We start from the raw sequence: 12,300 nt of genomic DNA on the forward strand, positions 1-12,300 counted from the left end.
GAAACATGTAATTTACTGTATACATCTGGCAAAAGCACAAAAAACTCTCGCTGGAGAGCCAGGCAAGCTACCAATTTAAAGAGCGGTCAATTTTACACATGAACTAACCTCCACAGTAAGCCAGATGCACGCGACAAAAAGCCTGCCTACACCATTCAAAAACTAATGTTAAGCAGGTGTTAATACCCGGGCAATCTCAAACTATATTTTTTTAAGGAGGGGGGGGCTCTCTGGGCTCAAGATTAAAGCAATTTATCACGAAGAAATATTAGCGCTGTCAGGGGGGGGGGCAGGGGGGCTCTGTTCCGCCCATGTTGGAAGAAAGATGATCCGTACAGAATAGGGGGGAAAGCATGACCAAATTATGACACTCCTTAGCACTTGTCAACAGCTCAATAAACCTACCCCCCAATATTTTCTGAATACGGAAACCTTCATTTCTCTTGTCAGTAATTGTTGCACCCTGCTGTGTGCTAAGCAACATTAAGTCAAGCTATGAATGCATCGACTATCACCGTAAACAAATGCATTGTGACCGACATCTCATAGATAAGCAAAACACAAAGACAAATCTTCTAATGTATCATCATCATGTCCTTTCCCAAATAAAAAAACTGATTATCCGGTTGAAAGTCTCTCTCTAAAGACAAAAATTTACACGCACGGTTTTGGAGACATCAACAAAAATAACTTAAATAATTATCTTAAATGTTTACGCGTAGAAAACTTGCAAGCAGGCTTAATATTTAAATATTGTGCAGTTAAAGGGTATTTGACAATTACATTATAACAACAACGAAATTTGTACGTGTTGTCAAAGCAGCAGGGGAAATAATAAGCATCTGGCTCCCTCTAGTGTCATAATTCAGAACAGGTCACAATGACGAAAATCCTCGGATCTAACCAAGGGAGTTGGGTTTGAAAATATCAGCCATGCTGAACTGAGGGTGCGTTAAGTGTTCAAATATGTACCATCACCTAATGCTGTGGGCGGGGGGGGGGGTGAGAAACAACGTGACATGTACGACAGGAAATGTTCCTGACAAGCCCTTAAAATGACACCTCAATGCTGTTATTTCTATTTAAAGTATTCAATTCCCAAAAGCGCACGTGACCAAATGAAACCTGCAAAAGTACAAATTATGATCCTATATTACATTGTAAGGGAAGAGTGGTGTGGGCCAGTCATTTTCCGCACTGCGCTCTGAAGATGTCGGCACGAGCTGAATTCCCGGCCACAGTTAACCATCAGCGGCACGTTAAAATCTGAACTGGTCCTGGACTGTTCACAAACCCGCACCACCTACCAGCATGAAGTATGATCAAACAATTGCCATGACTGACAATGGGGCCCTGGTTATTGTTAATAAAATGAATCAATTCCAGCCATTCAAACTCCACCGTTGAGGGAATGCCACCCCCCATTCAATGTTCATCATGCTTCACCACCCTAAGTCATCGAAGGCTGGCAAAGGGGGTAAAATGACAGGACTGGTTCAGAGATATCTCGCCACTTATGTTAGCTATGGCCAGGGATCGAACTCGGGTCGCCGTGCTCATAGCAATGTAGCACAGGAACCACACTGTGCCACCCCTCTACACCCCTTAAAAAATGATTGTTTACAATTAAACTTTAGTTTTGCACCATGTATGGCTTCCACACATCAACATGCAAAGGAACAATTAAGGAAACGTTCACTTTTTTTTAATGGTCACCTCAAAAACTTTAATAAGTACTGAGCAGTTCCAGCCGAGTTAACTAGATTAAAGAATATTTTATTGAAGGCCAAAGATTAAGAATTTAAATTAGAAATTGCAATTCCAAATAAGTAATATAAAACTAGATTTAAATGTTGGCTTTTTCTCGATACAAAACTTGTGCAGGTCAACCATTATGCTTGGTGTGCCATATGAGTAGACTTCTTCAGTACAGGCAGTCCCTGGGTTCGTAACCCCAATTTTACCTATGTCGGAAACCGAACAATTTTCTCCCAAAATCAACGATAAAATCCCATTGGGAGAAATAGTGGCGTCTCCCCTACCCGATTAAGAGTTCGTTTTCTCTAAGCATTGCATTGCGCTATCGTCCGTTTTCTATCGCTACCTTCATCGTATCGCTGTACATATGCTCTGCACTTCCTACGATTCTTTCATTTTATCGAATATCTACCCTAATACTACCCATAATTAAACTAATGGAAGATATACTGTATGCAATTGTTTATAAATACCACTAAACATTAAAATAGTAATTGTTAACAGAAAGCAGTCACTTCCGAATGTTTGAATAGCGTGCATTAGGCGAGACCTAGACTTCTCTAATCGCGGGTGGCTGAGACCATGAGCAATCAAAGTGTAATTGTGTTAAATAAAGTACATAAGGTAAATAACTCTATGGGAGCATTTCCGTAAAGTCGGACTTCTGTAAGTCGGGCCTTCTGCAACCCAGGGGCATACTGTAATAAGATCATTCATTTCTAACAATCTCACAACACAAGATAACAATTATTAGGCTGTACTTCTATATTTACACACACAGCATGTTTGAACTATACCAACACATGAATCAGTTTTTGTTACATACTTGCGCACAGGGCATAATGAGGAATTGTGCCAGCTAAAAGGATTGCATACGTTTCAAACACACACAAATGTGTATAGAGCACACAACCTTTGTGCATTATGCAATGATCATCAGTATTTCCTGAAGAAGTGCATTGTGGTCATCTTGTTTTAAGTCACCGTCAAAATAAATTCGAGCAAATGTGACCAACTGACAGTGGCAGTGATGGACAACTGTGGACTCTTCAGCAGAGTTATAATGTAAATAATGCTAAAGTCACGAATGCTTAGCTCACTGCTGCAAAGTCTGCCTCTGGAAACCATACAAGTCGCGTCCTTACATCCACACTCAGAACATTTCAGAATTATATGTATTTATACTGGAGGAATCCGATGAGCTAAAAAGCTATTTTTCAAAGATGTCCACACTATGGGGGCCCCCATTAGCTTGGCACATTTGCCAATAATCAAATCTGTAAATAAGAAAAAAAACATCACAACAAAATGGTGCAGGCCGGAACAAACCGTACGTATCAACCAACACACAAAAACGTGTAGCAACCACACAGCCTTTACTCATATGCAAGCTCATGGGTCCCATAAGTGTGCAAGTTGGGACTCAACATGTACGCTTTTTTTTTCCAAAGGTAGACTTTGCAGCAGTGAGCTTTGGTGACTATATTGTGCCGATGCGTCCCCAATGGGGATAAAACCGGTCCAGTTGTCCATCCCTGCCTGCTGTCAAGTCCGTCACATTTGTTCAAATCGATTTTGATGGTGATCTAAGACAAGAGGGATCACGATGCACTCCTTCACGACATTCAGATGGGTTTTTTGCGTACGCTCATAGGCTGTGTGCTTTTTATGAATGTTTGTGTCTCGTGTGAAAGTTATGGTTTACCTGCCTGCTGCGATGGGTTTTCTGATCATTTACAAATTTGATTAGAAGGGTTCCACCAATAGCCATGTTGCAAAAAGGCTGTAATTGGCACATGTAGGACGAAATTATACGCACTCTTTAGGATCAAATATAAAAAACTACACGGAACTTTTGATGTTTAACGATGATCGTTTCAAACTGTGAACACGAGTGTTCTTAGAGCACAAAACAATCTTCAAATTGCTAAAATTTCTATCACATTGAGCTAAAGTTGCTTCGAATAATTAGAACACACACGTGCTCACCTCCCAGCACCTCCCCTCCAACACAGGAGTAACAACATAAAACAAGCTTCCATTAATCCCTTAACATTTGCATATTTTCGATGGGTTTTTTTTTCTTTTTGAGTATAAATTTTACAGATCCAGAAGAGGTGATCGTTTCATTACCTGGTGAGCAATTGGCATTCACGTTATGTTCAAAACATGCGAGATTTTAATTTAAAAACTATTTTGACTGACCACATGTAACATTTTTAAAGATGCTGGTTATCCAAAAAGGAATGCCAGTCTTATTAGCGAGCCCTCTAAAACGTGTCTTTTTCAAGACACTTTACCTTCTATCGGTCTTGTCTCAGGCGTTGTTTGGGGGTGGGGGATGACAATAAAAATTATTCTGAGTGAATATTTTAAGCAGTGCGACATTTTCCTTTACATAAAAAAAAAACTTTGTTATATGCATGTATAATGCCTAATTCAGTGATTAATAATTTTTACATCACAAAGCAATTATATACGTAATAAAAGTATGTCTAATTACTTTACAGTTCAGGCCACAAATTCAAAATTTGGTGAATGTTTTTGAGAATGAAAATTGCATTAAAAATGTATCATCAGCGAAATTCTATCCACTGCTGGATGAAAGTCTCCTCCCAACGCTGGCACTATCCACTTAAAGTGCTGCGACCACCCAATTCATTCCTACAAACTCATCGCCGTGAAACATTAAATGTGCATCCTCGCGATACTTACCTCGTTTCACACAGATTTGCCATGCGAACAGATTGCACTCGTGCAACATCCACTTATATCTATGAACAGAATCAATTCTGCTCATAGAATAAAATGATTTCACGGGTCAAAAAATGTAAACGCAACTATTAAACACTGTGAATAAACTTGGCAGTAACGAAAGCATCCCGAGTTGGAGTAGAAGTGTTTTGCGATGTTGCCATCATCAATGCTGGCGCCACCACTAGTCAATGCCCTATGTCATCATAGCCTAGCCTATTGCCCCTCTGTCACCCACAAACCTCAGTGGTCTCTTCCCCTTTTTCCCCCACTCATTTCGGGTCTCCCTCATACAAATGAGGCCACAGCACTTTGAGTTAGCCAGCAGTTCAATTTCTGTGGCTAATGGACTGGGATCTCAGGAGCGTACAAAGCAGAAGCTGGTTGCTCCCTCAATCCAGGGCATTTTCTATTTCAATTCCCCCCACATCGCCCCCCTCCCACCAAACCGCACTTTCCTCACTCACGGGGAAAGCCCTGACAGTTTCTCATGCACCTTTCAGGTTAAATCAATATTCAATATCTTACCGCCTCAAGGTACATTTATGTTGTTCGTACTCATTTAGGGCAATGTGCTCTTGAAAGCGCTTTCTAAAAGAATGTGCAGGGACGCGCCGACACACTAGGACAATGCACGAGCAGTAAACGTCAAGTCAATAAGTAACTCATTTGTACACCTCCGATATTTCGGAGCAAATTGAGTCACAAGGGTGCAGTGAGTCTCAAAGGCCCATCAATTTCTGCTGCACGAGTGCGCGGCTGGCGAGCCACTCTGTGGCTGCCAGTCTCGCGATCGATTCTGTCCCAATGTAGCAGAATCCAAAATCAGCAGATTCTAAACTAGCAAACAAACGCACATACACGTGCACGCGCACACACGCATGCCTTCCATGCACTGGCTATGCGATAAGCTCAATGTACGTCTGTAATTCTCAATTTCAAATACTGCTGCTAACCAAATCTCCAACAAATAATAAATAAAAATTATTTGTGTCTTCACTGTTGGAAATATTCATAAAAAAATTATTTTAAAGGAAAGCATATATACCCAGTTTCTACATGATAAGTATTTTAACCCTTTTGTCAAAGCATTAGTACTTCAATGAGACAGCGCTCGATACTAAATTATAAAAAACACATCACTGTGCCAAATACCACTGGTCCATTCAATATTTGCAACCACCATATAACAAAATGAACGCTAAAGGAAACAGATGACAATATTACGTAACAATACCTTTAAAAAATTGGTCATTGCGCCATAAAATAAACAAGCTCAAAGCACGGCCTCATGAGACTTGTTTTAAATTAAATAAAAGCCCAGGCATCATCTACGTAGAGTGCATGTGTAACAAAAAATTTGCATCTTCAGCTCAAATTGGCCTGCAACACTACTCCATTTTTTTTATGATTGGACAAGGGATAGGGCCCATGACCTTATGTTAACACATATTTGTTCAGTTCTTTGCCTTCAAGAACAAAAAGGACGTGCGATATAAAGGGTCACAATAATTACGTCAAATGTAACATTGGAGCAAACAGCCTGAGATGCATAGTGAATGTCCTTGGCCTGTTGCTGCCACTGCAATTTGTGTCCCCATCAGTTGATACACTTTGCAAAACCTAAAACTGAGTTGACAAACCAAAGTCGGCCCAGTCGATGACTTGATGGCCGTTGTAATCACTTGAAAAAAACACCTCTGGTGTTTTTTTAACTGCCTCTTTACAAACTACCATTTGAGACAATCTGACTTGTTTCCAGGTGCAAATGCCAATTGCGAATGCCAATTGCGATGGACTTGTACAACTGTGGCAGCATTCACTGCCATGCATCATTCATATACCACGAGTCCTCGCTCAACGCATGTTTAGACAATGCATTTTCTCCACAAAACGGTTCTTCCATAAGGGAAGAATTTTCGCATAATGCAAAGCGCGCACGATTGTGACGCAGTTTCTGTCTGGTAGATGACGAACTACTTTCTTCAGCTGTGTGGCTGAGCAGAATGGAAATTCGGGGTGTATGCGCGGAATGATATACGGCACACAGCGGCGTTCCCTCATCTCAGTTCATAATAAACGTTTTTGGGTTAGATCGCGTTATTAAAAAAATGTGTCGTAACCCTCCATACCACCCGACACGGCCAATTAGTAAAAAATTGTCGCTTTGACAAAAGACAAATAGTTCACTACTTTAGCCCACCGGTGTGTTGAGTGAATCCACAACATTTACAGTTTGTTTAGTACGACGTTTTGCTGGTAATTACATCCAGCATCATCGGGCAATTCGCCAGAATGGTGAAGCCCTCACTTGCGAATTGCCCGATGATGCTGAATGTAATTACCAGTGAAACGTCGTACTCAAAAAACTGTAAATGTTGTGGATTCACTCTTCAACACACCGTTGGGCTAAAGTAGTGAACTATTTGTCTTTTGTCAACGTGATTTTTTTTGCTGATTGGCCATGTCGGGTGGTGGAGGGTTACGACACATTCATAAATAACGCGATCTCACCCAAAAACGTTTATGAACTAGCTTTACTACCCGGCTTCGCCCGGGACTTGGATTCACCATGCCCGGCCGCCTTTGTCTCCCCAGTGGCGATGTTCACACACCACGCCAGTTAATCGTTTGAGGCTGAGTCGACCTAGGGGAGGCCCAGGACCGGTTAAAATAATCGTCACCGGTGGAGGCCGTGAGCGGGAATCGAACTCGGGTCGCCGGGTTCGTAGCGCAGCGCGCTAACCACTACACTACAATGCGTTACGCTTCCACATGCGTGGGTCACGTGACAGATTTGACATCACAGCTCACTTGCCGTGAAAAAAATATATGCATTATTGAGCTCCCCCCCCCCCCCCAAAATAAAAAAACAAAAGTGTATTTTTATAATTTGTGCATGGTGTACACAGTCTGGAAAGTACCCACATGGCAAATTGACAGTTTGTTGCATGTCCGGAAGTACGCTAAACATTTCGAACAGACACACATATTCACAACTTTGCCTTTTATATATATGGAGATAATATTGGTCGCAAAAGCCTACGTGTTAAACTCATCCCAGTTCTTTGCCCCCACCATTGAATGACTGCAGGGTCCATCGCTGACGTTATCATTCCGCGCACCGAATCAGACCACTCAGCCGCGCAGCTCAAGAAATGAGTTAGTCGTCGACCGCTCAGATAAGGCACGAAAACGGACGCATCCCGCATTGTACGAAGTGTTCACTAATAATAGAATAGTCTTATAGCTAAAACACGTGTGAAAATGGGTTTAATGAGGACTCAACGCAATGTAAGAGGGGAACAAATAAACAAAAATGATGACACCATCCAAATTCCACAACCAATGAAATAAACTTTCCTCTAGACAGGGTAAAAACACTTGAATTCTAATGATTGTGAGACACAAATATAATCGAAGTCTAGACCACAATTGTAATTGTTCTCTGCACGGTACACCAACGTGAACACTTTTAAGCAATAATGGAAGCAGTAAAACGCATTAATTTTGGATGCCCAATTTTAAAAAGTGATTTCAAATTTATATCATAACTGCATCACAGGTGCGACATTAAGCGCAAGTAGCAGTTTCACGGAATTCAACAACATTCCAGATAACTGTACACAGATGAATGCCTAGGACGAGGCGCGAGGTAATTGAGGTCCACGCATGCATGCTGTAAATTAACGGAATTGAAGGATAATTTAACGCTTCCATCGGGGGGCCATCAGCATGAAAAAAAAACAAGACATCTGTACGAAATCCATAGGTCATCGCTTTCATTTGCCTTTCAAAATTTTCACAATTTGCATACATTAAATCAAAGCCATAATTATGTGACATTCACTTCGCCTTTTCTCAGAGTGCTCACGAAATCACTGTTGGCTATTGCGGTCTTAAACACCGACCAAACCACATTTGCTGTCGATTATAAATGAAGCAAACTTTCAACGGGCATACTATTTTCGGGTGACAATCGTGGGATGTTAAAAGTATAGAAAAAAAGTGAAAATTGCATCGTTTTAGGTTACAAAAAATATATTTGCAATATTATTAAAATGTATTACGTTTTGCAGATTAATTCAGCAATTGCCAATAAACACAAGATAGTACTCGAGTCTTGCAGAACTCCAGCAGACAATTTAAATTTTGAAATTGCCACCCAACCGGAAATCAAACAAAGGGCTCAAACCTATTCTGCAACTTTTAAACCCCACTATAAGGACTGCAAGGCACATCAGCATGTTAACATTTTATAAAGAAGTAACAGGCTCAGATTCCAACAGAACAGTTTGCTGGAGAATCTCAATTGGTCATCTCTCAGTTCAACCTCCACTGGTTTGTGCATCGCATTTGTGTGTTTTGATGCAGATGGAAGTTGCTGGTCATCTTAACAATCTGGTTAAGATTCAAATATGCAAAAAATATTTATGATTGTAATAATACAGCAAAAATCTCTCAAACCGGTTTCAGAATTATAATATTTTAATTACGTGACTTTCATCAGCTTAACCGAGTTAAATTGCAAATGGATGTAGCAAAGGCATTTTAATAAAAACACATTATTAATGTTCATGTGGATTTTTGTTTATTAGCCACCGACTAGATTATGTATTATAACAATTAAAAATAAATTAAACATTTTAACCAGCAACATTACCATGAATGAATAACATTAGTTGTGGAGGTTTACTATTTTGTTTTGGCTTGTTCCATGCATTGATATCTCTTCCGATTCATTTGTTGTAATGTTCTTGTGTTCATGCTGACAATAATTTTGCCATCGATTTATTTTACAGCTGTAACTGTTTTATGTCTTCTTATTCTTACCTGCTAATACAGTTCTAGCCAGTGATACTTTAGTTGAACAACACATTACATTGAAACAAAAACATTTATTTAATTAAATTGCCTAACTTTAGCAGTTAAACAGGCTAACAAGGGCATTCACACAAAAAACAACCCCTCATATTGTTGGTATATTTCTACACTCCCGTTGGGGCGGCGCTTTTGACTGCAAATACAAGTTGTCATCTGCTCGCGACAAACGATAACAAATGGCATTGCGATCCCCCCCACCTCACTCTCGTCGCCTCCTCCAAACATGCACCGTTGCACACACAATGTGGTGACCACTCACTTATCTATCCCATTGCAACGTGCAGATGGAAATGAGGTGGTGGTTGCAAAACTTAATTCCCACCATTAAACATGTTTTTATGCCCACTCGCCAGGTCAGGTCACACCCCCTCTCAAAAGCCACACCTGCATTTTGGAAATGGGATTTCTTTTATTACTTTCATGAATTTGTAGTGCATTGCTCATCATCAAATGTAATACTTTTGCTACTCTGCACTCCCTACACTATTTGAAATTATTTTGGTAGCCGTACTTTACCAATATATAAATGTATTTCCATAAGGCAATGGTTGTACCAAGATGATGATTTAGCCAAGAGGTATACTGATGGTTCCTGACAACAGTATAGTTAGTGCACTGAACTTGCAAGCAGAGGTTGCCAGTTCAACCTCTCAGCGCGGCATTTGAAATGGACACATTTCTTAAATCTTCTGGCCTCTCAACTGTACAATTGTGGAATGCTTTGATGTCGTCTGTCAGCCGAGTCGCCCTTGAAAAAGAGCTTATTAGCGCAGTGGGCTTTACTCGGGAAATACACTGCTAAAATGGGGTACATCACAGTTAATCGATCGGCAGGTCTCGCGTGATGGGGTTAAGGTTGGTGCTTTGACATTTTCCAAGACATTTGGCCAGCGAGAAATAGCAAGTAGGCAGTAGGCCAAATTCTCTCTAGTGGGGCTCTCCTCAAGTGGGGCTCTCCTCAAGTGGAAGCCCTCCCCGCCGGCAATGGCATGAGTAATCAGTTAACCCTTTTCCGTTCCGATGATGTACGTCATCAGTTTTTCTTCTGATTCCATTCCGATGACATAAGTATACATCATCAAAACGAAACCGGAAGAAAAACTAAATAAAAAAAAAACATTGGCTACCGAGGCTCCCACAAGGCCATGCAGGAGGGCGTGTGGCAGTTTGGCGCCAGCGGTCATGTCGCTACAGTTCTCTGAGGTGATTACAATGTATCTTAAAAAAACGGCGCTATGCCTCTCGAAATAAAATGTATGCCGAGCCACTTGCACGTTGCGAGATTCAGAGGTGAATGGGATCCACCCTGCAACTTGCAGACGTGTAGGGAATGGGAAAGGGTTAATTAAGGCTGCCCCTAGTAACACGAGGATGATTTAGCCGAGTGACTGCAATGGAGGCCTCACCGGATGAAGGATAGTCCCCAGGATATTCTGGTTGGACACTCCTTCCAGGACGATCTGCACATCGCGCTGCAGCAAACGCGACTCGGTGAAGAACTTGGCCTCTGCTGCGAATGGCTCTGGTGTCTCCGTGCCATCGGCCTCGCGCTTAAACATGGGGCACTGCAAGACACGGACACTATCATTCAGCACTCGCGTGGTCCCGCGTGATACCAATCCTCCCCGCCCCACCCACCAGCATTCACCACTCCACTGAGCCAGACCAACAATTGTCCTAAATCGCAGCTGAAATTTTGACCCGTAAGACGACGTATTTTTTAATAAAAGTGTAATTTGTCAATTGTAAAATTTCAACATGACCATCAGCCATGGTTATATCCACCGTCTCTCATGATCTCGTGATGTGACAATCCCGCCCAGTGCCTGCACCACTGGTTGATTTCATCGCTCCGTCTCCTAGGTTTACAGCCTCTAGGCTGTGTTCAATTCCACGTAAATATAAGCAGTGTGCTTTCCTGTGTTTTAACACTGGCCCTGGTGAACTCTCAAATGGCTGGATCACCTAAATGTGAATAAAATAACATGTTTTTAAAAAATTATAATAAATAATACCTACAAATAAGATGTATTTAACCAGGAAAAACCTTTAGATTCTCATTCCAAGGGATCTCAAGAAAATGGCAGCAGCTCAATAGTCACAATTAGACTTTAAAGAGAAGAAAAACAACATAAAGAGATAACCAATCAATAATACGTGTCAGAATAATAAATAGGCCATTTTAGAAGTCATTAAACTGAAAAGAAATAACGATTTTTTTGGGGGAGGTTTTATTAAACTAAAATAAATATGCAATTTACAAAAAACCCATTTGAAAAGTAAAAAAAAACACAAGATAATATAATTGTTCTTTCACAATTATATCCACAACTGTTAAAGAAACACTAAATACCCCAAGAACCTTTTTTCTTTTAACCTATCTACATGACTTTACCGAAAGACCCATGAATGCCTATATTGCACATTATTATTCGGGGCCAATACAATTGTTGTAAATGGCGGGGGGGGGGGAAGCGAACCCTTTAAAGTTCCATTAACGGCACACCGGTCTACGTCACCTCCCACAAACGTGCGCCGGGCACTATAGAGATTCACTCAGCGTCGTATAATTTAGCTCATGAGCTCGATCGCAACGCAACATTATCCCCAGATTAGCAATCCTGCCGATGGTTAAGGCACGAAATATCCCGCGGGGCATTGTTCGTGGTGACCGCGAAAGGACCGAGGCGGGGGGTGGGTTACCTTGACTCCAGAGAGCATCACAGTCACCATGAAGTTGTCTGGCAGCAGCAGGGCACGGAACGTGCAGCCATCGCGCACATGCTCAATTATGGCTGCGAAAAACAGAGAACAAAATCCAATACAAGTTCATTTGCCAAATAACCTCACAGCAAACAGCTTTTTATAATTTCCTGCGATCCATTCCAATTAACCTTAAATTAC

At 41.2% G+C, this 12,300-nt stretch overlaps 1 protein-coding gene across 1 annotated transcript in view; it reads right to left on the reverse strand.

The window, feature by feature from the left end:
• SND1 (staphylococcal nuclease and tudor domain containing 1) overlaps window positions 1-12,300 on the reverse strand; it is a 219,741-nt gene that overhangs the window by 193,011 nt on the left and 14,430 nt on the right. Inside the window, exons 6-7 of the mRNA XM_078859092.1 lie at window positions 12,100-12,191; window positions 10,803-10,961 (exon numbers count right to left, since the gene is read on the reverse strand). Coding sequence (XP_078715218.1) covers window positions 10,803-10,961; window positions 12,100-12,191 — 251 coding nt within the window. The remainder of the gene's footprint in view (window positions 1-10,802; window positions 10,962-12,099; window positions 12,192-12,300) is intronic.

Source organism: Lampetra fluviatilis, chromosome 8 (genome assembly GCF_964198595.1).
Source record: "Lampetra fluviatilis chromosome 8, kcLamFluv1.1, whole genome shotgun sequence".
NCBI classification, from domain to species: domain Eukaryota; kingdom Metazoa; phylum Chordata; class Hyperoartia; order Petromyzontiformes; family Petromyzontidae; genus Lampetra; species Lampetra fluviatilis.